This window comes from Trichomycterus rosablanca, chromosome 6 (assembly GCF_030014385.1).
Source record: "Trichomycterus rosablanca isolate fTriRos1 chromosome 6, fTriRos1.hap1, whole genome shotgun sequence".
Lineage (NCBI taxonomy): Eukaryota > Metazoa > Chordata > Actinopteri > Siluriformes > Trichomycteridae > Trichomycterus > Trichomycterus rosablanca.
Window position 1 is genome coordinate 25,297,873 of NC_085993.1, and position 26,634 is coordinate 25,324,506.

The 26,634-nt window shown below is 38.7% G+C and overlaps 2 protein-coding genes across 2 annotated transcripts; both read left to right on the forward strand.

Annotated features, from left to right (window-relative positions):
• On the forward strand, positions 1–3,344 carry cldn10d (claudin 10d). Its single transcript, XM_062996766.1, has 5 exons — positions 1–229; positions 363–524; positions 627–708; positions 2,888–2,995; positions 3,101–3,344. The coding sequence occupies exons 1-5, from the start codon at positions 1–3 to the stop codon at positions 3,342–3,344; spliced, it is 825 nt and encodes a 274-aa protein (XP_062852836.1).
• Positions 3,345–19,999: 16,655 nt separating this feature from the next.
• Positions 20,000–26,614, forward strand: atg3 (autophagy related 3). Its single transcript, XM_062997582.1, has 12 exons — positions 20,000–20,203; positions 21,597–21,638; positions 21,716–21,765; positions 22,488–22,558; positions 22,689–22,796; positions 22,880–22,923; positions 23,005–23,086; positions 23,180–23,214; positions 23,325–23,480; positions 23,587–23,714; positions 25,767–25,835; positions 26,200–26,614. Exons 1-12 carry the CDS (start codon positions 20,132–20,134, stop codon positions 26,279–26,281), a joined length of 939 nt encoding a protein of 312 aa, XP_062853652.1. The 5' UTR covers positions 20,000–20,131; the 3' UTR covers positions 26,282–26,614.
• The last annotated feature ends 20 nt before the right edge of the window (positions 26,615–26,634 follow it).

Genomic DNA, 26,634 nt, shown 5'->3' on the forward strand with positions numbered 1-26,634 from the left:
ATGAGTCGCACAATTGTTATGTATATAGAGATTGGCTGTTTTTTGTCTTGTGTTTGTGGATGGATCCTGATTTGTTCTACTCTGCCCACTGAGTATTGGAATTTTTCTGAAGTTGGTGATGCTGTACTCACCACAGTCAACTACTTCTCCAACTTGTGGATGGATTGTGTGTCTGACACCACTGGTGTATCTGACTGCAAAAATTACCCATCTATGTTGGCACTTCCAGGTAAAGCCCAGTGCTATGTTTCTTTCCTATAGTATAAATATTAACAACTTCTGTAAATATATTTTAAAAGTACAAGAATAAAAGTTAAGAGAAAATGTATTCTGATATTCGTTTGTGAACTCCTTTCTTGCAGTTTTCTTGCATGTATGCCGTGCCCTGGCTGTTGTCTCTGTAATCCTGGGATTTTGGGGTGCTGTTCTTACCTTGATTGGAATGAAGTGCACAAAAATTGGTGGCTCTGAAATCATTAATGCCAGGGTAACATTTGCTGCTGCCCTTGCCTATTTGGCATCAGGTAGAATGCTTGTTCCAATTTATTTAAATGTCTGCTCTTTTTTATTTATACAAACCATGCATATATTTATTCATTCTTTTTTCAAATATTTTAATACCACAGGGCTTAGTGGCATAATAGTGTATTCCTTGTGGGGGCATAAAGTGCGGACAGAATTTGTGGATGTAAACTTTAAGCCACAGAGGTAAGTTTGTTTGTTTGTTTATTGGGATTTTAACATCATGTTTTACACTCCTGGGAAGGTTTACCACTGTTTCAGATTTTCTCCATTTGTGGATAATGAATATCATTTTGGTTTTCTGGTGCCCCAGAGCATAGCAATGACATTATAACTCTTTCCAGAGCATTCTGTATTTAAATCTCTTCTGAATGTGATATTATGTGCTGCTCTGTGCGGGCTTCTAGGCTTCTTCACATTGCCAAACAGGTTCTATTAATTTGATGTTTAGGTTCAACAGATATGGCAGTAACCATGCCTAAGTGTGGCTAGTTAAACTAAACCCAATTATTACATGAATTTGGTTAACTTGTTAATGTAAGAGGTCAATTACTTTTTTACATAAAGTCCAAGTAGGACTAAAGTCATTTTTCCTTTAATAAATGAAATCTTCATTTTAAAAAGCATTTTATGTTTGCTTGGGTTATCTCGGTAATAATAGTATAGAATCTGTGATTTGTTAATTCTTTGGAATATTCAACTGTACAGTACAAAAAAAAGAAAATATTATTGTATTTTGTAAACACAAACACAACCCTCCTCACACTAAAAGGGTTCATGGTGATCTATATACGCAACAAGAAGTATTAGTAAAAAGAAAAATATTTATTCTACATTCATACAAGAAATTTTGATAGCATAATTGGACATTGGAGTTTAAATGACAAACATCTAAGTCTTTTAACAAATGTTTATGCTCACTCAATGAGCTGAAAGTGTCTGGAGGACATTTCGAGCTTTCTCCTATGGCCAGGCAAGTTTACTACTGCACCATAAATGTGAACCCTTCAGACAATGCTCACAGTTGTGTCTCTAGAAATGTTAAAGGTCTTGGAAATCTTATACCCACTGCCCTTTCAAATGATCTCCTCCCATCTTTATGGAATGCTCTCCCCAAACACCTACGAGATTGTCCTGACCTGTCCAAATTCAAGTCACTTCTCAAAACTCATCTATTCAAAATGGCATTTAACTTGTAACAACACGAAATAAATGCTTTTATTTTTGCTATTCTTTTTAATAGTTTTTATACTTAGATCACGACAGAAATGTGAAGTCCTAGATCCTAAAACTTGTAAAGTTTTCAGTTTCCTGATTGCATGTGAATCTGTCCTGTTTCTGTCTAATTTTAAGAAATTGTTCTATATTTGTTGTTCTCTCTCATAATTTAGCTAATTTTTAATGAACTGTCTTATGCTGCTCTCTTTGTTTTTATCTTAATTATTCTTGATGTTGATGTACTATTTTGATTTTGTACTATGATTTGTATGGTGTATGTATGTATTTGTTTTGATTATTTGTCTTATGTAAAGCGTCTTTGAGTATCTTGAAAAGCGCTATATAAATAAAATGTATTATTATTATTATTATTATTGTAATAGCTCCTATCTCTGGGATATTGTGATGACCCTATCTCTGGATGGTGTTTATACAACACATCACAGCTGAAACAAATTAAGGGCCATTATTGAGTTCTCAATATTTTAATGGTTTAATCAATTTAGGTCTCAAGATCAGTAAAATTATTTAGGAGTTGAAAAATTGTGACATATAAGTATTAACAAAATATTCTGCTACTCTACAATGCTACATTATTTATTTACTTTGTTCACTTGCTTCATCATTCAACTGAGAAATTAAAGCAATAATAATAATTTAAAGCAAAATCTAGCTCTGATAAAAACTTTAGAGTAATAAATCCTCCAGAAGTTTGGAGGGTAGGTTGAATATTTCAGATTGCAACATATTTTTACACAGTTTGTTTGTTTATTGGGATTTTAATGTCATGTTTTACACTTTGGTTACATTCACGACAGGAACGGTAGTTACTCATTACACAAGATTCTTCAGTTCACAAGGTTATATCAAACACAGGCCTGGACAATTTTGTATCTCCAATTCACCTTACTTGCATGTCTTTGGACTGTGGGAGGAAACCGGAACACCCGGAGGAAACCCACGCAGACACAGGGAGAACATGCAAACTCCGCACAGAAAGGACCCGCCCCACCTGGGGATCGAACCCAGGACCTTTTTGCTGTGAGGTGACAGTGCTACCCACTGAGCCACCGTGCCACCGCTTTTTACACAGACTAATGAATTGCATACTGGCCAAATGTCACTTATAAGCTTTTTTCTTTAACAGATTTGAACTAGGTGCAGCAGTGTTTATAGGCTGGGGAGGATCATCCTTAATTATAGCAGGAGGTGCAGTTTTGTGTTTTATCTCAGGACGAGAAGGACTATGCTCAAGGTAAAATTCGTGTACTGTCTTTCAAAAAAGTGGATATATAATAAATATAAATGTTTCAGTGACCTGTGATCTGTACAAAAATGTGATTTACAATCTTCTTCTTAGACAAAGTAATACACATCTTCGATCACAGGCTTACACGAGAGCTCAATCCAGAGGAACATACATAACAGCTCAAACCAGAGGAAGCTACATAACGCCTGTCTACTCCAGATCAATTCCAGTAATGCCTCCTTTATTTAATTCCGATAGAGGGAGCAAGGAACCCAAAAGGACACAAAGAACATACAAAACCCGCTATAACAGGACTATACCCTCTGTGCCAGTGAACATGGATTCATATGTGTGACCCTATGTTTGTATGCAAAAAAAACCAAAACAAAACAATCTTTTGTATTACATTAAACAATAATCTGAACAATTTCAATTAAAAATAAAACTGGCACCTTCCTTTCTGGACATTCTATTCTATTCTATACTTTGATTTTTATTTGATTGCAGACAGTATAAACCTGATATATTTCATGTTTTGTCTGCTCAACTTTATTTCATTTATTAATAAACATCCATTCCTGCATTTCAGGCCAGCAAAGCATTCCAAAAATGTTGGGACAGAAAAGCATTTACCACTTTGTAATGTTGTCATTTCTCTTCACCACACTTAAAGGACATTTTGGCACAGAGGATACCAAGTGATTTACTGTTTTAGGTTTTATTTTGTCTCATTCTTCCTGCAAACACGTCTTAAGATGTGCAACAGTACAAGGTTGTTGTCGCATTTTTCATTTCAAAATTCTCCACACATTCTCAGGTCAGGACTGCAGGCAGGCCAGTGCAGTACCCGTACCCTCTTCTTCTGTAGCCATGCCTTTGCATTGTGTGTAGCATGTGGTTTTGCATTGTCTTGTTGAAAAATGCATGGACGTCCCTGGAAAAGATGACATCTTGAAGGCAGCATATGTTGCTCTAAGATCTCAATGTACTTTTCTGCATTCATGCTGCCATCACAGAAGTGTTAATGACCTTTGCCAAGGGCACTGACACAGCCCCATACCATGACAGACCCTGGCTTTTGGACTTGTTGCTGATAACAGTCTGGATGGTCCTTTTCGTCTTTGGTCCAGAGCACACAGCGTCCATTTTTTCCAAAAAAGACCAGGAATGCTAATTCATCTGACCACAACACGTTTCCACTGTTTTATGGTCCATCCTAGATGCCTCTGAGCCCAGAGAAGTGAACGCCGCTTCTGTACATGGTTAACATAAGCCTTCTTTTTGCACAGTAAAGTTTAAAGTGGCATTTGTGCATGTAACTCCGTATTGTAGTGCTTGACAAAGGTTTGCCAAAATAATCCCTTGCCCATGTGGTTATATCAGCTATTGTCGAGTGGCAGTTCTTGATGCAGTGCCGTCTGAGGGATGGAAGATCACGGGCATTTAGCTTAAGCTTGTGCCCTTGGCCTTTATGCACTGAAATTCCTCCTGATTCCTTGAATGGTTTAATGATATTATGCACTGTAGAGGAAGAACTATGCAAATCCCTTCCAATCTTTCTTTGAGGTACATTGTTTTTAAACATTTCAATAATTTTCTCACATTTGTTGAGAACTGGAGATCCTCTGGCCATCTTTACTCATTAAAGACTCAGCCTTTCCTGGATGCTGCTTTTGTACCAAACCATGATTACAATCACCTGTTGACATCACCTGTTTGGAATCACATCATTATTTCATTTTTTACCTCATTACTAGCCCTAAATTGCCCCGTCCCAACTTTTTTTGGAACGTGTTGCAGGCCTGAAATGCAGGAATGGATGTTTATTAACAAATGAAATTAAGTTGAGCAGACAAAACATGAAATATCTTGGGTTCAATCTGTCTGCAATCAAATAAAAGTCAAAGTAAATGTAAGGAACACTGCATTTTTATTTTATTAGCATTTTCCATACTGTCCCAACGTTTTCTGATTTGGGGTTGTACTTAAATTCTTAGAATTTGGGGTTAGCTTCACTTGCAAAAAAGTGTTTCTTACATTTCTTACATTTTCCAACAAAGTTTCTTACATTTACTTTTATTTCAAAAATTTCTCATGCATTTGCAGATTGGAGATCCCTTGCACATCTTTGCTCCTCAAAGATTCGACCTTTCGTGGATACCACTTTTGTACTAAATCATAATTACAATCGCCTGTTTGAAATCATTATTTGTTTATTTTTTTTATTACTAGTACTAAATTAACCCTGTCCCAATTTTTTATGGAATGTGTTGCAGGCCTGAAATTTTGTGTTTATACTGTCCACGAAGTAACAGAAGTCAATGTAAGAAACACTGCAGGTTTTTTATTTGTATTTTATTTAAACCTGGTACAATGCATAAAAATAAGTTAAATCAGCTGTCACTGTCTATTACTCAAAATAATAACATTAAGCTCACTTGTTATTAACCCTGTTTCCAGAAAAGTTGGGACTTTGTTTTGATTTTGTAAAAAACAAGAATACTGAGCTCTTCTCTCTTTTCAAACATAAGTTATTGTGCACTGGTGGACCAAGTAGCTAGTTTTGTGATAAATGTTCCTTTTTCTTGTTTTTTCTTACTTTCCTTTGTGGTCATGCATTTTGCTGGGAAAAGAATAGGCTTATGTTCTTTACATTTACATTTTCAGCATTTAGCAGACGCTCTTATCCAGAGCGACTTACAGAAGTGCTTCCAAAGTGAACATTTCATTTCTCAAGTTTAGGTAAACAACAGTCGAAGAACACAAATCTGCTAAAACCTGTTAGAACCAAAGGTTTTTTTTGTTTTTTTGTTTTTTTTTTGGAAATGGAAAAGGATGGAACAAGATGTTAGTAAATAAGTACAAGTCAGCTTAAGTGCTTCATAAAAAGGTGGGTTTTTAATCGCTTTTTAAAGACAGCAAGAGACTCAGATGTTCGGACAGACAGAGGAAGTTCATTCCACCACTTGGGCGCTAGAACAGAGAAGAGCCTTGATGCTTGTCTTCCTTTAGTCCTGGATGGAGGCTCAAGTCGAGCGAGACTGGTGGCTCGGAGGTTGCGTGGTACAGAGCGGGGTTTGATTAGACCACGAAGGTAGCTTGGGGCTGGTCCATTTTTGGCTTTGTAGGCGAGCGTTAGTGTTTTAAACTGAATGCGTGCAGCTACAGGAAGCCAGTGAAGAGAACGCAGCAGTGGGGTGATGTGGCAGTGTTTGGGCTGGTTAAAAACCAGACGGGCAGCTGCATTTTAAATGAGCTGCAAGGGTTTAATAGTAGACATGGGCGCTCCTGCCAGAAGGGAGTTGCAGTAGTCCAACCGTGAGATTACAAGTGATTGCACCAGAATCTGGGTAGCTTCCCTGGAGAGAAATGGCCGAATCTTCCTGATGTTGTACAGGAGGAACCGGCACGATCTTGTCATGTTGGCTATATAAGGAGAGAAGGTCAGCTGGTTATCCAGGACAGCACCAAGACTTCTTACCTTATCAGATGGTCTGATCTGGGAGTCATCCAGAGAAATGACTAGGTCCTGGGTTGGAGACTGATCTCCAGGAATAAGCAACACCTCTGTCTTGCTGGGATTAAGTTTTAGATGATGAGCTGACATCCATTGTGAGATATCTCGCAGACATGCTGAGATGCGAGCTGAGACTTGTGTGTCTGAAGGAGGAAATGACAGAACGAGCTGAGTGTCATCTGCATAGGAGTGGTAGGAGAAGCCATGGGAGGCTATGACCTTACCCAGAGAGCGGGTGTAGATAGAGAAAAGAAGTGGGCCAAGTACAGAGCCCTGAGGAACACCGGTTGAGAGAGTGCATGGGGGAGATATGGATCCCCTCCATGACACTTGGTAGGAGCGCCCTTCGAGGTAGGAGGCCATCCATTGCCATGCTGAACCTGTTACACCAAGGTTTGAGAGTGTGGACAAGAGAATGCTGTGATTCACGGTGTCGAAGGCTGCAGAGAGGTCAAGAAGAATAAGGACAGATGACAGTTTGGCTGCTTTGGCTGCATGAAGCTTCTCAGTAACAGCTACAAGTGCTGTTTCCGTAGAATGCGCTGCCTTGAAGCCAGACTGGTATGGATCGTGGAGGTCATTCTGAGTAAGAAAGGCAGATAGTTGGTTATAGACAGCACGTTCAAGAATTTTGGATAGAAAAGAGAGGAGTGAGACAGGTCTGTAGTTGTTAATGTCTGTAGTGTCTAGTGTAGGTTTCTTAAGAAGGGGAATGACCTGAGCCTTCTTAAAAGCAGTAGGGACAACACCTGATGTCAGGGAGTTGTTGATGATGGGTGTGATGAAGGGGATTAGGTCCTGTGAGATGTCTTTAAGGATGGTGGATGGTATAGGGTCGAGTGTGCATGTAGTGGGATTGCTGGATGAGAGGAGCTGTGTAACCTCTGTTGTTCTTAAGGGGCGAGTGTGTGGAGTGTGAAATCTCCTACTCAACTAATGTGCTTGTCTATCTGTCCTTTTACCTCTCTGCTTTGGGTTACCGATGTTATTTAGTCCTTTAGTTTATTTCGTTTATTTCAGCTGGTTTAAACACCATTTATTTTGTAGTTTGATTTGGGCTTTTTAGCCACACTATTGTTATACCTTGGTTAAGCATACTGTATATTGGGTTCATCCTCTCTATTCTTGGAGGTGCAGGGCTACACTTGCTGCTCCAATGGACATGAATCGCTCCCTTAAAAGGTCAGGCACATTTAATAGTGGCTTCCAACCTTGCCTGGACTGAGGTATCCCAGGAATTCCTAAATTTTTTTTACAACATAATGAATTTTAGATTTCAGACCTAATTTATTTGCATTTTGTATTAAGAAATCTTTGATTGACAAACTGATTGACAAGTCTCTCATGTAGTTTGGCAAAACGTGGTGAGTGACAACTCATCTTGCAAAGATAGCGTTGGTGGATCCTCCTTTTATATCAAATCATATTGTCACCAGCTACCATTTTATCTGCTTATTTTGAAATGCCTCAAAACATTGTAATCTGACTATTAAATCAATTTTCCATAAGCATGCCAGCAGTCCAGATTTGTATCTTACTGAAATTGTATCATGCAGCATAAAGATAAGATTAGGATCATGACAACCACAGACTGTTGGGCAGCTGAAGTCTTGTATCAAGCAAGAATGGACAAAAACTTCACTTGCAAAACTAGTGTCCTCAGTTTCCAAACCATTAAAAACTTTCATTAACATGAAAGATAATAAAACTGATCACAGAGTTTTTTTTATTGCATTCTACAATATTTGTACTTACAAAATGTAATATCCCGGAGATAAGTAAACACAAAATAAACCTTGATAACCACAAGCATTTTGGAATTACATTCTCTAAACTTGATGTTAAACAGCCCACTATTAAGGCTAAAACAATGTCATTCTGCGTGGAAAAAGTGGGCCAAAGGTTTAGGAAAAAATTACTTTTTAACATTTTTTTTTTACATTTAGGACTGAAATATTTACAAATAAACATGTACACGCTGAAAATCATGGCATGTCATGTGATGTAATGGCATTTAAAATTGTAAAAGTGATGTAAAATTGGTAAAGTCTTGAAATGAAACTGGAGCTGTGAATAGTATTTACACTTGTCAGAGGTATTAGAAACAACATTTGTTACAGCTGCATCTTTATAAGATCTCTAGAAAATGATAAAAAATGATAAAAAAAATGCCACTGCACATCAACTGACCAATACCATCCTTATACCACCATCATGCTATAGGTGTGCTTTTCAGCAGCAAGGACACTGGTAAGGGCTGAGAGATGGATGAATGCGGCCACATACAGGTACATTCTTAGGAAAAACTCCTTCAGATCCCATGTGAAACTAGTGTTTAAAAACCTTTTTAATGCCAAAACAAAGCTGGAATGGCCTTAGGAAAAGTCTATAAAAGCTTTCAAAGCCCAGGCTTAAACTCAATCAAACACCTGTGAAAAGACCTAAAGGTGCCAGTTCACACAGGCTTGCTATTAAATCTGCAGTGAAGAAAGATCTGCCATGAAGAATAGGATAAACTGTCCAAATCCAGGTGTGTAAAGCTTACTTTTCAAATCTACTATTTGTTAAGAGCACAGTATAAATAATCGATATTAAAATTTTTAGGTTGCAAGTAAAAAAAAACATCTCCATCAACAAAATTAGTCTCATATTTAGTCTGGAAATGCAGATTGTGGTGACCGAATACTTTTGGTCATGCAGTTGGTGGCGTCCGAATACTTTTGGTCATGCAGTTTGTGGTGTCCGAATACTTTTGATCACGCAGTTGGTGGCGTCCGAATACTTTTGTTCATGCAGTTGGTGCGTCCAAATATTTTTGGTCATGCAGTTAGTGGCATCTAAATACTGTTTGTCGTGAAGTTGGAGGCATCTGAATACTTGCAGTCATGAAGGTGACTGTGTGTGTGTGCAAGCATGTAGTTGGTGAGGGTGTTAATACTTCTGCTCAGGCAGATGACTGTGTGTCAGTGCAAACATACAGTTGGTGGCAGTTGAATACTTTTCATCATGAAGTTGGAGGCAACCAAATACTTGTGGCCATGAAGGTGACAATGCAATGCAATGGTGAATGTGCAAGCAAGCAGTTGGTAGTACGCTAGCACACCAGAGTTGGGGTTTCGAATACATAGTATAGAATCTCAGCTCTGCCTTCCGACTGGGCTGAGCGGCTGCGTGAACAACATTTGGCTGTTGTTCACAGGGTTAGGGGTATAAAGTTGGATCATAGGTCCTCATAACTGGTGCAACTGCAGTCCCTGCTGGCTGACTCATGGCACCTGCACATGGCTGAGGAATAATGCTGATGTCAGGGTATGAACCTGATTCGTGCAGGTGAAAAATGCAGTCTGTACTGACTATACATGCCGGAGGGGGCGTATGTTAGTTGAGAGGTGTCCTCAGTCAACGGTAAGGGGTTGAATCAGTATGAGGACGCAATCAGGGTAACTGGACATGACTAGATTAGGGGACAAAAAGTGGGAAAAATAGAAAACTCTAAAGAAAAAGCATGCAGTTGGTGGCGTATTAATACTTATGGTCATGAAGGTGACTGCGTCTGTGTCCAAGCATGTAGGTGATGGGGGTGTGAATACTCATGCTCAAACAGGTGAATGTGTGTTTGTGCAAGCATGTAGTTGGTGGCATCTGAATAATTTTGGTCATGCATGTTACTCTGTGTGTGTGCAAGCATGCACTATGTCGGTGTGTGAATACTTTTGCTTAAGCAGGTAACTGTGTCTGTGCAAGCATGAGGTTGGTTGTGTCTGAATACTTTCGGTCATGCATTTGGTGGCATTCAAATAATTTTGATCATGCAGATTACTGTGTGCATGTGTCTTTGTGTAAGCATGCAGTTGGTGGGGGTGTGAATATTTTGCTCAGGCAGGTGACTGTGTGTTTCTCTGTAAGCATGCAGTTGGTGTCCGCAAACTTTCGGTCCTGTAGTTGGTGGTGTCTAAAAACCTTTGGTTGTGTAGTTGGTGGTATCCGAAAACTTTTGCTAATGCATTTGGTGGTGTCATGCAGTTTGTGGGTGTGTGAATACTTTTGCTTAGGCAGTTGTCTGTGTCCCAAAATGGGTGCCGAGACAAGAGCCGGCTTGAAAGCCCCCTCCTGCTCCATTGTCCAAACAAAATCCACCCTTTTTGGATGAGCTGATGCAGCGGCGACGCAATGTCAGCATACTCTTTTTACAAAAGCGCCAGTAATAAGAGGCCAGTCCGAGAAAACTTTGCAGCTGTTCCAAGTCGGCTAGTTTTTCACCATGTCCCAAAAACGATACCTGGCGTTGCATTAAGTTACAGTTCCATGATTGCAGTTTCAAACGGGCAGCATGGATTGCACAGAACACCTTCTTCAATGTAGACAAAGTTTCGTCATAACTAGATCCATGTACCAGCAAATCATCAAGATACACTACACATTGAGCCCGTGAAAAGCCCGCCAGTATCCGTTCCATTAACCGTTCAAAAATAGCCGTTGCAAAGTTTAAACACCATCACATTGAACTGCCAGAGGCCCTCTGTCTTCGTAAATGCTGTCTTCTCTTTGACCCCCGGGGCCAACACCACCTGCCAGTATCCGCTGCGCAAATCTAGTGAGCTAAACCAGTTTGACTCTGCCAACACATCCAGCCTGTCATCGAAATGAGGCAGCGGGTACAAATCAGTCTTAGTCACTGCATTTAAATGGTGATAATACATGCAAAATCTTTTTCTTTACTAACACAGCAGGTGCGGCCCATGGGCTGCTAGATGGCTAAATGGTTGCCGCCACCGCCATTTTGTGGACCTTGCTACCGGTGTGGCCGTAAACCGATTAGTGCTGCTGTACCCGTGTCAATGTCGTGTTGAACTTATTTCTTGTATAATCCGCTTCGCTTGCTGCAAACACATCCCGGAAATGGTCCAGTAAACTCTAGAGTCTCCCTGTGTCTCCCTAGGTGTTATGTTCCAGGTAGATGATGAAAGCACAGCTTTCAGAAAATCAAGGCCCAGTATGTATTCCTCGACAATGGGCGCTAACCAGAACTCATGCTCAAGCATTCGCCCTCCAACCTTCTCAACCATCTCGCGTGTAATACACTTAAGTCGAACCTTAGCAGCAAACGCCCACTGCCCACCTGCATAACTTTGCGATTTGGACAGGGCCCTGGGCTATATCAGCAAGACTGTCTAGCCCATATCCACCAACGCTCTGACTTGCTTACCTTTTATTGTGCACACCAGCCAAAGACCAAAACGTCCTACGGTGAAGGGCATCCATGACAGGGGCTTGATCTGCCCTAACTGGTTGGCCCCATTATCGTTTTCCACCGGCTGAAAAACACGACAGTCACGCGCCTTGTGCCCATGTTTTCTATATCGCCAACAGACAAGCTTTATCTGCTTTTCTATTTCGATTAAAACCATCGCAACTTTCACATCCTCAGCGGCGGAACATCTGGACCGGCCAGCCATATGTGACGCTGAAGAGCTATGGGACTAAACGCTTTTACAAACACATCAAATGCGAGCAGTCAGCGGAAAGCTGGAGTATGCTTGCCGGACAAATGCAAGTACATCGGCCGCTAACACTCCAGCGGCTCATTTCTAGTGAGATGCCGCTCGAATAGCACTCGCCCCTTAAATCTCTGTTGCTGGGACGTGGCCAAACCGTCACTGCAAAGCTGCTGTAAGGGCGCTGACACCTTCTAACGCCAGCCTGAGTTGCACTGCTGTTGTTTCACTGGTTCAACCACAATAGCTCACCAACAGCTGCAGCTGGGCTTCATAATGCTCCCAAGCTGATTTTCCGTCAGAAAGCAGTAGACATAATGGCTGAATTTCTGTGATTGGGCACCTTTTTTGCCCTCACATGCGTCTTCGTTGATTGGGAGGCATTTGTGATTGGGTGTCCTCCTACACCGCTGTACACACTCTTATCTGTGATAAGGCATCTTATTTTATGATTGCCCACGCCCCTGTTCGTCATTGGGCATCTTCCTCCACTGCTGAACATGCCCTTATCTGTGATTGGTCATCTTTCTCCACCCGCCCACAATTGGGCATCTTCTTCTACTCTTCTGCCAGCAGAATGGCCATCGGCGTGTTTGAAGCATCTTGCTTCAGTGGCCCATGCTCTGTCAGGCCGAACCAGGCAGGCAGTGTGCTCGGGACTCGGCCCCCACAGAATGCTGTCAATCTGGAGCTTTTTCTTTGGCTTCGACACCAAAGCTTAGTTGACCCAACTTCTGACATCAATGTGGCGTTGGCAAGGAAGAATGAGGAGGAGGCAGCAGGAACTGCAGGAGGCAGCACTTTTTATTCAGTAGCTTCTGAATAAAAAGTGCACAGAGCATGAAGAAGAGGCTAGAACAGACCACTCCCACTATATCGAAACATGCACAAAACAGGTTCACCACATCAAACCCAAAAGAAAAACTTGAAAATGTTAACTTATGAACTTAAAACTCCTAACATGTAACAATGTTATTTTAAAGGGAGTTGTAGCCTAATGGTTAAGGTACTGGACTAGTAACCAGAAGGTCGCTGGTTCAAGTCCCACCACTGCCAGGTTGCTGCTGTTGAGCCCTTGACCAAGGCCCTTAATCCTTAATTGCTGAGACTGTATACTGTCACAGTACTGTAAATCACTTTGGATAAAGGTGTCTGCTAAATGCTGAAAATGTAAATGTAAAAACAAACACAAAATGCTCTATGCGCTTAGGCATTTGGAATATAACTTTTTACATAACATTCCCCACATTATTCCAACCACTAAACCCGTTGACCACTGCTGATGACGCACGCAGGGGAACACCCCCCAACCTATCATAACACCAAACCGGCCAGTCACCACAATACATTCACCTAACATTCCAAAGTGTTCCAACTCCAGTTAAACACACTTGTCCAGAAATAAATGTGACAAGTCCTTTGTTGCAGAACATGTATCTCTGTGTTTCACTTGATCTGAGTGCGTCCTTAAAATTTGTCCATTTCCCGATGCAACTATACAAGATTCTGGGCCTGTTCTTTGTTCAACAGATCCTAAAATCCAAATAAATCCTAGTTTAAAATGTCTGTTTCAATTGTTTTGGTGTAACATTACTCTTGACTTCTGGGTAAAGCAAATCAAAAGTAGACCTCAACTTTTTCCCTTGCAACAATTCTGCTGGGGATCTTCCTGCTGTTTATTGAGGTGTAATGTGGTAACTAAATAATGGTTTTTAAAACTCATCTCAGTGCTTGCACCTGTCATCTTCTTTAACAGTCCTTTGAATGTCTACACTGCTGTTTTAGCCGGTCCATTAGATGATTCATGATACGGTGCAGTAGTGACATGGATAATTTCATTTCTTCTCATGCATTCAGGAAAGTCACTATTGGTGAAACATATCCCAATTTCAGTCACCAACATCTCAGGAATACCTTGTTGACTGAAGCTTTTCCTCAAACACTAAATTATGGTTGCTAAATGGAATTATTGGAACATTTTTCCCATGAAGGGGCCAACAAAATCAGCATGCAACCTCCTTCAAGGATGTTCTGGAAATTCCAACATAGGTAATGGAGCAACAGCTGTGTGATGGCTATTTATCTGACCCACTGGGCATTGTTTAACCACAGTTTCAATGTGAGATTCAAGCGTTTGCCACCAAAAATGATGTCTTGCTAAAGCTTTTATCCTAGTCAATCCCTGATGAAACTGATGTAGCTGTTTCAATGCTGTTTCTCGCCCCACAGCTGGTACGATAACACAAGCTCCTCATAAAACACATTTGAAACTAACACTCAGTTCTTACTGCTGTTGTGCGTATGGTGTAACATCTGGATCTAAAATCTTCCTCTCTTCCAGCTATCCTCGTAACACATACTTACATACTCGTGACACCACTTTATCTTTGTCTTTCCACTTTTGTACTTTAGCAGCTGTGATCAGAGGTGTATTTGTCTGATCAATCAACAGAACTCGTTAATCATCGATGAATTGTTCCTCAGTAGCTGGTACTGGTAGTCTACTTAGGGAATCAGCATCACCATGGTGTGTGCCTGCCTTAGGGTGCATTCACAAGTGTTTTGCACTTTGCTTACCGCAAGCCTCAGCGCAAAATGCACCACAACACGAATATGCATTTGTGTGAAATAACCATCAGATTCACTCTAAAAGCATATACATATATTTATGTTTAGCTGTTTCCCTCACTGTGTGGTGGTTTCACTGTTAAACTTGTGTTATACAGCTCGGGGTGCTGAGAAACGATGAGAATCATCTTTTCCGGGAGAGTCTAAGCGGCACCACCCAATATAGCAATTAATGGCACAGCTGGCGCAAAAGCAGTTTTGCCGCTTGTCATGTGAATGCGCCTTTACACAATATCGTGCACTAGTATGCTCACAATGTAACTGCCCATCGCTGTATTCTAGATTACGGCATTTGAAGTACACCCTTGCACATTTGTTGCTCCTTTTCCCATTTCCACATGAACTCTTACCATAAAAGTTTAAGTAGAAGCTCCAGAGATGTTGACACATTAGGCAAGAACCAATAGTAATAATTTAGTAACCAGAGGGACATTTTTGAACTCAGTTATATTCCATTGAGTGGGTGGTAGTTGAATTGTTTGTATCTTGTCAGTTACTGGATGCAGCCCTGAGCTGTCTTTTCTGTGTCCTATAAACAACACTTCTTATTTGAGAAGGTACACTAATTTCTTTTACTATCTTCCAACCTTGTCAGCACCCAGATGACAAAGGTGTTCAACTTCTGTCCTTCCACTCACCAGGATGTTGTGTAGGTAAACTGTCACTTGTGGTATGCCTTGCAATGTTTACCAACACTTCTGAATGTTTCACTAGCAATTTCTCTAGGATGAGTTCATCTGCAAGACCCAGCTTGTTAACTGAATGTATCACTGGGGCTAACTCCTGTAACCACTTCCTGCCTAGTAAATTCGGACCCTGGCCCAATCACTCCGACTACAGGTAGTGACACTTTATTATGATAAACACCTACATTTGGTTTTTCCTAAGACCTCTATTCTTTTTTCAATACTCAATTCTAAGTTATTCTTTTTTAATACTAAGTTACATTTTCTCACTCTGGTATATTTGACTTTTGCTTAGCTTAGAGTCAAGTCAAGTCAAATTTATTTATATAGCGCTTTTTACAATGGACATTGTCTCAAAGCAACATTACAGAATTCAGGACCAACAGACAAAAAACCTGAAAAAAAACCCTATTGAGCAAGCCGAGTGCGACAGTGGCAAGGAAAAACTCTCTTAAAATTACAGGAAAAAACCTTGAGAGAAACCAGACTTCTGCATGTGCTCCTTTTTATCTATGGCACACCAGGTTTTTTTGTGGTCTGCCATCACAAAGTGCACCTTTTTAGTTCACCATAAACTGAACCTGTAAATCCTTTACATTGTGGTCAGCTGATTCCATCGCTTGTGCAGTTTTTAAGGCTTTGTCGAAGGTTAAATCTTGGTCAGCTCCACACACTAATCTGTACCTTACCATTTAAGGAATAACTACAATACAATTTTCTTAGCTCTGCCATATTGACAGCCACACTTTCGCTAGCCTTGCTAACTCTTTAGTTAAACTTAAGTCACTGCACAATTTCACTCGGTTTTGGGTTAAAATGTGTCTAAGAGTAGGCTTCACATAAAGCTATACATAGCAGGGCTAACACAGCTGAATGAGATTTTTTTCTTCTCTACATCTATATCATTAGACCTGAAGAAATACTCAAAATATTCTTCAGTCGGAAAAAGTGACAGTTCCTATTTAGTTCCTATTTAAGTCGAGTTATGCCAAGTTCACACTACACAACTTTCCAAGTCGTCAGATCGCTGTACAGTTCACACTACACAACTGGATCTCTTGCAATCGGGAGTCTTTTAAGTCTTTTAAGTCGTTGACTGATCAGCAATAGGGGATTACACATTACACAATCTATCACCATGAGGAATCGCAGGTGAGTCTATCTGGTCTCCCAAAGTATGTTTTGTCACAAAAACACATGCGAGAAGTGACGAGGAATTTAATGATACCATGTCCGAAAATGCATGTCAACAATAAGCAAGCGATCAAAGTTGTTTGTGTGCTGATGTGCAGCGTAAAAGCCAGTAGGACAAACAATCAGAGTGGATTGGGCTACGCGACCAGCAGGGATTGCCTGTTCTGTAGTGAGTTGGAGGTAACTAAATATTTTTGCAATGCAGCGTTGGTATTATGGTTTGGCGTGGACGATAAGATCACAAAATACTGTAAAGCTTGTGTGTGTGCTGATGTATTCTGATAGAATCTATACTATGCCCTGTCCCACGTTTTTACACTCCTCCCCCCTGGTTTCCCCTCAACCTTTATCCTGCGTTCTCATTGGCTGTAGTTCGACATAGCACTCGCTGCCATTCGCAACCTGCTCACAAAGCCTTTCACATTACACGATTTTGAGTCAGCGAAAGGTCCAGATATTTAACATGCTAGATATTTTTATTGACCATGCAGCGAAGAATCGATTATATTTATTTTAATAGTTTCATTAGTGACATTGCTGTCAAATTGCTTGTTAGAGCTATTTATTTCGATCCCTGTGTGTATGTGCATGCATTCATTTGAATTGTGTTCACACGTTTACATTCAGTTGGCAGCCTATAGAGATCATTTTGTTGCAAAACTTGTATAGTACCTGATCTGAGAACTTCTAAAAAAAATTTCAACTTGTAAAATAAATTTGTACTTGTATTTCCAATGTAAAAACTTCTAAAGTAAAATACCTGGATGAACTTACATGTGAACATTTGTATTTGTCTTTTTGATGTAAGAATTTGTACTTGTCTAAGGGGAGGAATGTGGAGAGACACTGTAGTATGTGTCACAAAAACTTCCATGTACATCGCAGTACATCGCAGCTTTTTTAAAATCGTACATAACTGATAATTTGTACAAACATGGGACCGAGTTCATGATTTGTTCTAAAATGTTGCAAAAAAAAAGTGATAAGTACAAACGGGACATGATCTGAAGATGTGACTGTTAATGATTTACAAAAAAATGGTACAGAAGAACAACTGATGTGATGTTGATCAAAATGCAAGAAATTTGCTCATTCATACAAAACCGTCAGGAACAATATTTGCAAAAATATCACAGACGTTCCCCTAACGTTCCCATAACCTTAAAATTATTGAAACCTTTAAGGGAACCTTGTACTAACCTTTAAATTATTGAAAACTTTAGACAAGAAAACCTCACTTTGTAGTTGTGCTAATGGAGAGTTCTGCTTGCTATATACGTAGAGCTAATTTCTCTCACTGGATCATGAGAAAACCTTCTGGGAACGTTACTGGAACGATACTTTTTACACATAAGAAATAAAACCTTATACAAGCTTTAACTAACGTTCTCTGTTAGTTCTCATAAAACCATGAGAGAACGTTAGGTTTCATAGTTTTATAGTTGGTACTTGTAAGTAAAGGTTGATCTACATAGACCGTCTCAAGCAAAAGGCTGCTTTTTTGGTAAGTTCCTACTAAAAAACTTTAAAGATCATAAGAAAACCTTCCGGGAACGTTACTGGAACGTTACTTTAAACACATAAGAAAGAAAACCTTAAGGCAACTTTTAGATAACGTTCTCTGTTAGTTTTCATAAAACCATGAGAGAACGTTAGGTTTCATAGTTCCTGGAACGTTCCAGGAAAAGCGCTGATTTTTTTTAACGAAAATAGAACGTTACCATAACGTTATGGAATGGTTCCCTAAAAATAACCATAGGGGAACCAAAAAATAATGTTACGGGAACGTTCTGTGTTAGCTGGGAATTAACATTAACATCAGACTCATATATATTCAGATATATATATATATATATATATATATATATATTAGGGCTGTCGAAGTTAACGCGATAATAACGCATTAACGGGATCTCAATTTAACGCGATTAAAAAAAATAGTGCCGTTAACGCAGATTCTAGTTCATGTTGAGACTTGACTGGTAGAACAAACGTTTTAATGTCGGACTTGCCACCGTTTTTCATTTGCGGTTTGTTAACATAATGTAATCGAGCGTCGTAGTGTCGTAGTGATGTACTTGCATAATAAAGAAATAAATACACGCTATATTCACAAGTTGTCGGGAGCAGAACACTTTTATTAACTCCTTCTGTTACGGTAAAGAACACCGGACAGCTGAGTCAAGCACGTTGTCCATGAACTATGGAAGCCCCAAAGGGTCAAAACACACTCACTTCGTGTAGAAACGTCCATTAAACCATTGGATAGTATTACTGCCTAGTATGTGAGTGAATAAAACTCCCTTACAGTTTTCTCTTGTCCCAGCAGTTTTTAACATCAGTACATTTAGCATAAAATGTGTTCACCATTTTAATTGTAACATTTCACTTAAAAATCCTTGTTTTCTATAACATTTACACAGATTTTTTTTTTTATGCGATTAATCGCGATTAACTATATGAAATTCTGAGATTAATCGCGATTAAAAATTTTAATCGTTTGACAGCCCTAATATATATATATATATATGAATATTTATAAAAAATAATAATAATAGTAATAATCATATAATTGAAGGGAGTTTGCATGTTCTCCCCGTGTCTGCGTGGGTTTCCTCCGGGTGCTCCGGTTTCCTCCCACAGTCCAAAAACATGCCACTAGGCTAATTGGCGACACTGAATTGTCCCATAGTTACCTAGCCGCTGGGATGCACTGACCAGTGCATTGTAGTGCCAGTCCCAAGCCTGGATAAATAGGGAGGGTTGTGTCAGGAAGGGCATCCGGCGTAAAAACTGTGCCAAATCCCGCCGGCGCCCCCTAAAAAGGGAAGAAGCCGGAAATGCCGACCCCGTAACCGAAAAACGGGACAAAAAGGCTGAGGAACAAGAAGAAGAATCATATAATTGAAGGTGAATCATGCAACCTTATGTTATTCATAAAGTTTGTATCAAACAAGTAGCCCTTCGTATTACTCAGTACCCTTGAAGTAGCTCTCGGTTTTGAAAAGGTTGGTGATCCTTGGTCTAAGCAATTGAGGGTTAAGGGCCTTGCTCAAGGACCCAATAGTGGCAACCTGGCAGTGGTGGGGCTTGAACCAGCAACTTTCTGTTCACTAGTCCAGTACCTTAATCACTAGGCTACAATCTGCCTAGCACTAAATGAGACCAATCAGGATACTCTTTGTCGCTTTATGTGCGTCTTTCTCTTTCGTTCTCTACCTTGCTGTATAAAAATGATTTCCGGGATATCGTCTTTTTTTAAAGCCTTTATTAAAATGTGACTTTTGAAATTTCCGGGAGAGGTAATATGTCTGATTAACGCTCCACCTAGCTGAACTGCCACCCTCTGCTCCTCTAATCGAGCATCTCTTTATTAAATAGATTGCATGACCGTAATACAAAAAGAAATCGTGTAGTTTGCTAGGTAGGTTAACGTGGGACCGGGAGGAGCGTAGGTAGCTTGTCGGGGTTGTCACATGATTTAGGTCATGTGGTTTCTGATATGCGCTGACTTCATGCTAGGGAACTCAGTAAACATTGCTTATTTAATCTAGAATCGTGGAGAAACCTTTAGAATCTAGAAAAGAAAAAAAAGGTTTCTGCGTGGTAGAAGGCTGTCAATATGCAGAACGTCTTTAATTCAGTAAAAGGCACAGCTCTAGGGGTGGCTGAATATCTAACGCCAGTACTAAAGGTAAGCACAGCACGCTAGCCAGGTTGTTTTTTTACTAGTTAGTAATGGTAGCTTATATGCATTGATGACGATTAAAAGCTGCACCATTTGTCTTTGAAATTCACAGGCATTTATGTTTGTATTGACCGAGCTGGTAATTTCACTTTCTATTGTTACAGGAATACATATAACATGGTGCATAGGCAGTGCAGGCAATGCTTGTTCTAGTTTTATCGGTGCGCTATAATACTAACAATTAAATACAATTTTTTTAATCAGTCGCATAATTCTTGATAAAGCATAAACCGTGAGTGCAAATTTTAAGGTAATGTTTTATGTCTTTATGTATGTATGTATGTATGTATGTATGTATGTATGTATGTGTGTGGGTGGGTGGGTGTGTGTGTTCGTATTAAGTTTTTTTTTTAATTATTGGCAAATCTACACTAACAATCTATTGTGGCAGACATGAAATTACATTTACACTACATTTACCACATTTAGCAGATGTTTTTATCCATTGTGCCCAGCTACCGTTTAAGAGTACGCTGTGTTGATGCTTCATTTTGTTTGCCTTGTGTTATGAATAGAGCTGTTTTTGACCCAGTTATACATGAACAATAAAGTATGTGTAATTCTTTGTTTTCAACATGTTGACTGACAGGTGAAATATGGAAACCAATTGTTACACAGTAACAATAACAGAACCGTTTTGGTGCCATATAGAACCGTTTTTGTTTACAGCACATTGGCTATCAAACTGAAGAACCATTTCATGATACAAAGAACCCTTTAAGCATGCAAATGAACCACTGTCCTGATTAAAGAACCACTTTTTTTGTGTGCAAATCAGTGGTAGACTAATCTCATTCAATAATATAAAAATTAAATATCTGTACTTTATTTGCACTTGTAAGTAAACACAAGACAAAAAAAGTACAACACATCTTTGATAAGCAGCATCAACAATACAAACATTTACCACTACAAGCAGCAACATCATCATCGCTCCACCCATTCACAAGCAACTTAGCTTATTAACGCTGTTAATAGATAATAATTTATTTGAGTACCGGTCCCTGGCATCCTTGCTGAGTTTGTCTCAGTATGCAATCCTCTCATTTTGCTTCTGCTTCTCCAGCTTTTTCTGCTACAAAAGTGTATAAAAGTAAAGCACATGTTTTTGCTGCTACTTTCACTGTCCCGCTGACTGAAAGAATACCTTCAAAATGGTGCCTTGGTGACGTCTGAGACACTAAATATGTGTGACTAACAAAAATGGGTCCAAAAATTTGTTTGTGGTGGGTCTTAAACAGGCAAACTCCCTTTTACTAGTCTAGTACCTTAACCACTGACCCATTAACCACCTTAGCCACTAAGCTATTGTTTCACTCTGCCTTACTGTTTATTGCAGGAATCAAAATTCAAGGAAACTGGTGTCATAACCCCTGAAGAGGTAAATTCTGTATTACATACAGTGTTATTATGTTAAATTACACAGTAAAAGATTTATATTTATCAAACTTTATTCAGTTTGTTGCTGCAGGTGATCATCTAGTACATCATTGTCCCACATGGAAATGGTAATAATTTCATTAATTTATGCACAGATTTCTTTGTAATGGTCTCAGGAGTAAAATTAAAAGTAAATGTATGAATTTCTGACATTTTTGTTAAATACGTTTGTTGCAGTGTCAGGTAACCACTGATGTCTATCCTTGTTGTTTATCTGGCTTTAAACACACTTCCTATATTACTCGTGTTTTTATCTACATGTGCAAGTTTTCAGGTTAAATTATATCTCCACGGTGGCTCAGTGGGTAGCACTGTCGCCTCATCAAGAAGGTCCTGGGTTCAATCCCTAGGTGGGACAGTCTGAGTCCTTTCTGTGTGGAGTTTGCATGTTCTCCCTGTGTCTGTGTGGGTTTCCTCCCACAGTCCAAAGACATGCAAGTGAGGTGAATTGGAGATACAAAATTGTCCATGACTGTGTTTGACATTAAACTTGTGAACTGATGAATCTTGTGTATGAGTAACTACCGTTTCTGTCATGAATGTAACCAAAGTGTGTAAAACATGACGTTAAAAAATCCTAATAAATAAATAAATTCTTATTTCTCTTAAATCATTCACTAGTGTCTGCTCACTTGTTAATCGAACACCAATATGTATTTTACAATACTGGTGTTCTATGCTCTTAATTTTGGGTTGAACTGAGTAACTAACATGCTAAAAAATAAAAAAGTAAATAATAAATTAAAAGTAAACTTTAAATCTTAAAAGTAAACTTTTTTTTTATATGTAGGGCACCTGGGGAAGAAGCAAAAGTGAAAGCGTACTTACCCAAAGACAAGCAGTTTCTTTTAACCCGAAATGGTAAATATGGCAGCACCTAATTGAAACAAAAACTGCAATATTAATTTAGTAGTTAAAATACTTAATTACTTGGATTTAGATATTTAAATAACTTGTGAAATTGTCTTTAAATACATTCTACTTTTTTCAGTCCCATGTTACAAGCGCTGTAAACAAATGGAGTACTCTGATGAGCTGGAGGCCATTATAGAAGAAGATGATGGTGATGGAGGTTGGGTTGACACTTATCATAACTCAGGTGAGACGCAATGTACTACAAAATAGTGAATTATTGGTGTTATTTTATATGTAACTAAATGTATTAAAGGTATTGTTTTCTAGGTGTGACTGGAATGACTGAGGCAGTTCCTGAAATGGATAACAAAGTAGGGTGGTGATATTGTTACAAAACATTGCTTCTTTATTTTTTGTTTATTGACTGGGTAACAAAGTTTTCTGATTTGAAGGTCAATATGAACATAAATGTAAATGCGATCAGTGGAAATGATGAAGATGATGATGATGAAGGAGAGGCAGCAGATATGGAAGGTAGCTTTTTAACATTATCTTTTTTATTCTGAAATGTCTTATTAATTCAGGGATATAGTCACGGTGTGCTCTAAACATTCTTTACATTTTTAGAATATGAAGAAAGTGGACTTTTGGAAACAGATGAGGTATGTTGCAACATATATTATGCAATTGTTATTTTTCTCCTCAATCCAAAAAAAAAATGCATTTTGTTTGTTTGTGATTTGCTATTGTAGTTTTTTTCTTATTTGCCTAGGCTACTCTTGACACATGTAAAATAGCAGATACAGCCAAATCAAGGGGTGAAGCTGGTGGTGAAGATGCTATTCTTCAGACAAGAACCTATGACCTATACATCACCTATGACAAATACTATCAAACTCCTAGGCTGTGGCTTTTTGGATATGATGAGGTTCATGTGCAGCCTCATAGGAAATGTTGAACAACTATTTAAAAGCACATATGGTGTGTAAATGACCTTATTGATTTTGTGTTGTGCCCCCCCCTTTCATTATTAGGGAAGAGAGCCCCTCACAGTTGATCAAATGTATGAAGACATCAGTCAAGATCATGTGAAGAAAACTGTCACTATTGAAAACCACCCACACTTGCCTCCTCCTGCCATGTGCTCTGTGCATCCATGCAGGTATTTAAACTAAAACAAACCATACAAATGTCAATGCAGTTCCTGTTCATAGAATTTGAATTGCAAGATTGTTAATTATGAAAGATGAATTTAACTAAGCTTTACTTAGGGCAAGGCCAGTCTACAAACTGTCATTGGTCTGGTTCCCAGCTGGTAAAAAGGTAGACTGATTATTTATATGAGATCATGTCTACCAAGTATTAAACCAAATAAATTATTTCAACTGAAAATTTTACTCACATTATAACACAAATTATTAATTTTACATTGTTTTGAAACATTGCACAATCACATGATTTGTTATAGGACAAGGGTATCATTTTGGTATATAAGGAGCACTGTTAAATGTGCATGGCCTTTAAGCCTTTAGACATCAGTGCATGAGAAACCTCCATGCTATTGTGATAAATATAGCCACAGGGGCTTGGGAAACCTATTGTCACTAAACACAGTCTGCCATTGTATTATTGCACACTGGATGAAAATTTTTTAGACCTTTTTTGCACAACTTGTGTTGTGAATTTTATTTTCAATAGATATAATCAGCTTTGCTGGCTTGACAAAGCAGCTAAAAACAAATATAAAAAGTGGGTTGTTTGGCTGTTTCAGCATTAATAACGGGATATATAATGTAACATAATGTTAAATGATGTTATGCTGGTTGTAAAGGTGTTTCAGCTGCTTGCTAGAGTGCATGTGAGTGGTTGCTATGGTGTTCTATGTGTTTGCTTGGATGTATACAAGAATGCATGTGTCCTCAGATATGTGATTGTGTGTGCAAGTACGTATTTGGTGGGGTGTGAATTTAGCTTTGATTGAAGGTAATTAGGTTAGTGGGGTAATTCCTGAGGGATATTTGGCTGTTGAGGTAGTTGTTAAACAGTTATACAATTGTGGGGGTAGTTGTTGAGGGCAGTTGGGTGATGGGGTAGTCGTTGAGGGCATTTGGCTGTAGCGGTAATTTTGATTGATGGGTAATTGGCTGTGGGGTAGTTAAGACTGAGGGGTTGTTAGCTGTTGGTAATAAGGATTGTGGTATAATTGGCAGTGGGGTAGTTGAGACTGAGGGAGAGCTTTTTACATCTGTCTACTGGTATTTTCTTTAAATCTTCCACTGCAGTTCTCTCAAGCTCTTGAATGTTTGTAGGGTTCCCAATAGCAGATTTCAGCGCTCTCCATAGATTTTCATTTGGATTGGATGTGTGCTTTGTGTCATTATCCTGCTGTAGTACCCATTTTATTTGGCTCAAACCTGGTTTTCTTAAGCTTGGGGGCCTATTTCGCTCTCAAATCTTTTGATAATCTTCTGATTCATTGTTCCTCAATCAAGGACTCCAATCCCAGAGGCAGCAAAGCAGCCTAACTACACTGTGGATCCTCAACCACTGTAGGTTGGGTGCACTCTTACCACTACCACTTTTAGGTTGGGTGCACTCAATGCTTGTGTGCTGTGCATGCTTCTTCTTGCACAGACTGAGAACATTGCTTGTAGAATTGTTAGTAAAGACTGATCCTTTGTTGGATCCCCCTTGTATACCCAATCATGATTCCTTTACCTGTTACCAATTTGCCTGCTTATTGTGAATTGCTGTAAATTGAATATTCTATGAATTTTTCACTCTTATTTTGCCCCCTCCTAGCTTTTTTTGAGTGTTTTGCAGGCATCAATTTCTAAATGTGTTTCTATTTATACAATACAATGAATACAAATACAATACAATACATTAAAACCATTGGAAATCTTTTTTTTTTCCTTTTGTCAGTTAAAAAAATTAAGAGAACAAACAAACTACAGATTCTTCTTTTTATTGTGTTTTACAAAATATCTTAACTTTTTTTTAGAAAATGGGTTTGTACATTTAGGAAAAGATATTTAAACAAGACATTGACCTTAAAATACAGCACAAAAAAATAACTTAAAATATAAGACAAAGGTACTTGTACAGTGTGGTATGTTTGTGAGTACGTGTGTGTATAATTGTGGGTATATGTGTATGGTTTTTTGAAACTATTCAAATATCAACTTCAAAATGCTTATGATTTAATTTCTAGACATGCTGAAGTGATGAAGAAGATCATTGAAACTGTGGCTGAAGGTGGAGGAGAGCTTGGGGTCCATATGTATCCTTTTTTTAATCATTTGGAACTAATCAATATTTGTTAAAGATCAAACATTATGAAAACTAAAGTTAAATAAAATTGATTATTTAATTTTTTAAATATTTAAAACTATTTTATCCTTGTATTAGTGGTATCAGAGGTGATTCACTTTGTTTAAACAATTTGTTTTAATTAATCAAATAGGCTGAGCAAAGCTTGAGCATTTTTGTAATAAATGTACTGGAAAGTGAAAAGTCAAGTTAATATATAATCATTATTTCTTGCAAATGCATTTTAATTCACCATTAATAATTTCAAAGGAAAGACAGACTAAAATTTAAATAATACTTTGACATCATTAATTTTCCTTAATTATTCTCTCTAGGTACCTACTGATTTTCTTGAAATTTGTGCAAGCTGTCATTCCAACAATTGAATATGATTACACAAGACATTTCACTATGTAACTTCAATCTGCTTAACATTATAGTCATTTTATGATTTTCTTTCTTATTAATAGGAGCTTTATGTTTAGGCAGTGGCTAGCAACACATACAAGGCAGTAACACTTTATAAATGTTAAAGTAGCTGTTATCGGAAATGAATTTGCTGAATGACAGATTGCTGAATGACCCAATTGAGGTCAGCTTGGCAACACAAGTCTGGACCTTAAGCCTCATTTTTGTTGTAAATCACTTGTCTTATGCTTAGCGCATGGTGAAACACCGTGTTCTTACACTGAATTTGATCAGTACTACCATATTATGCATTACTGGCAAATAAACTGCTTTAAAAACAAACTGTCTAACCTGTCTAATCT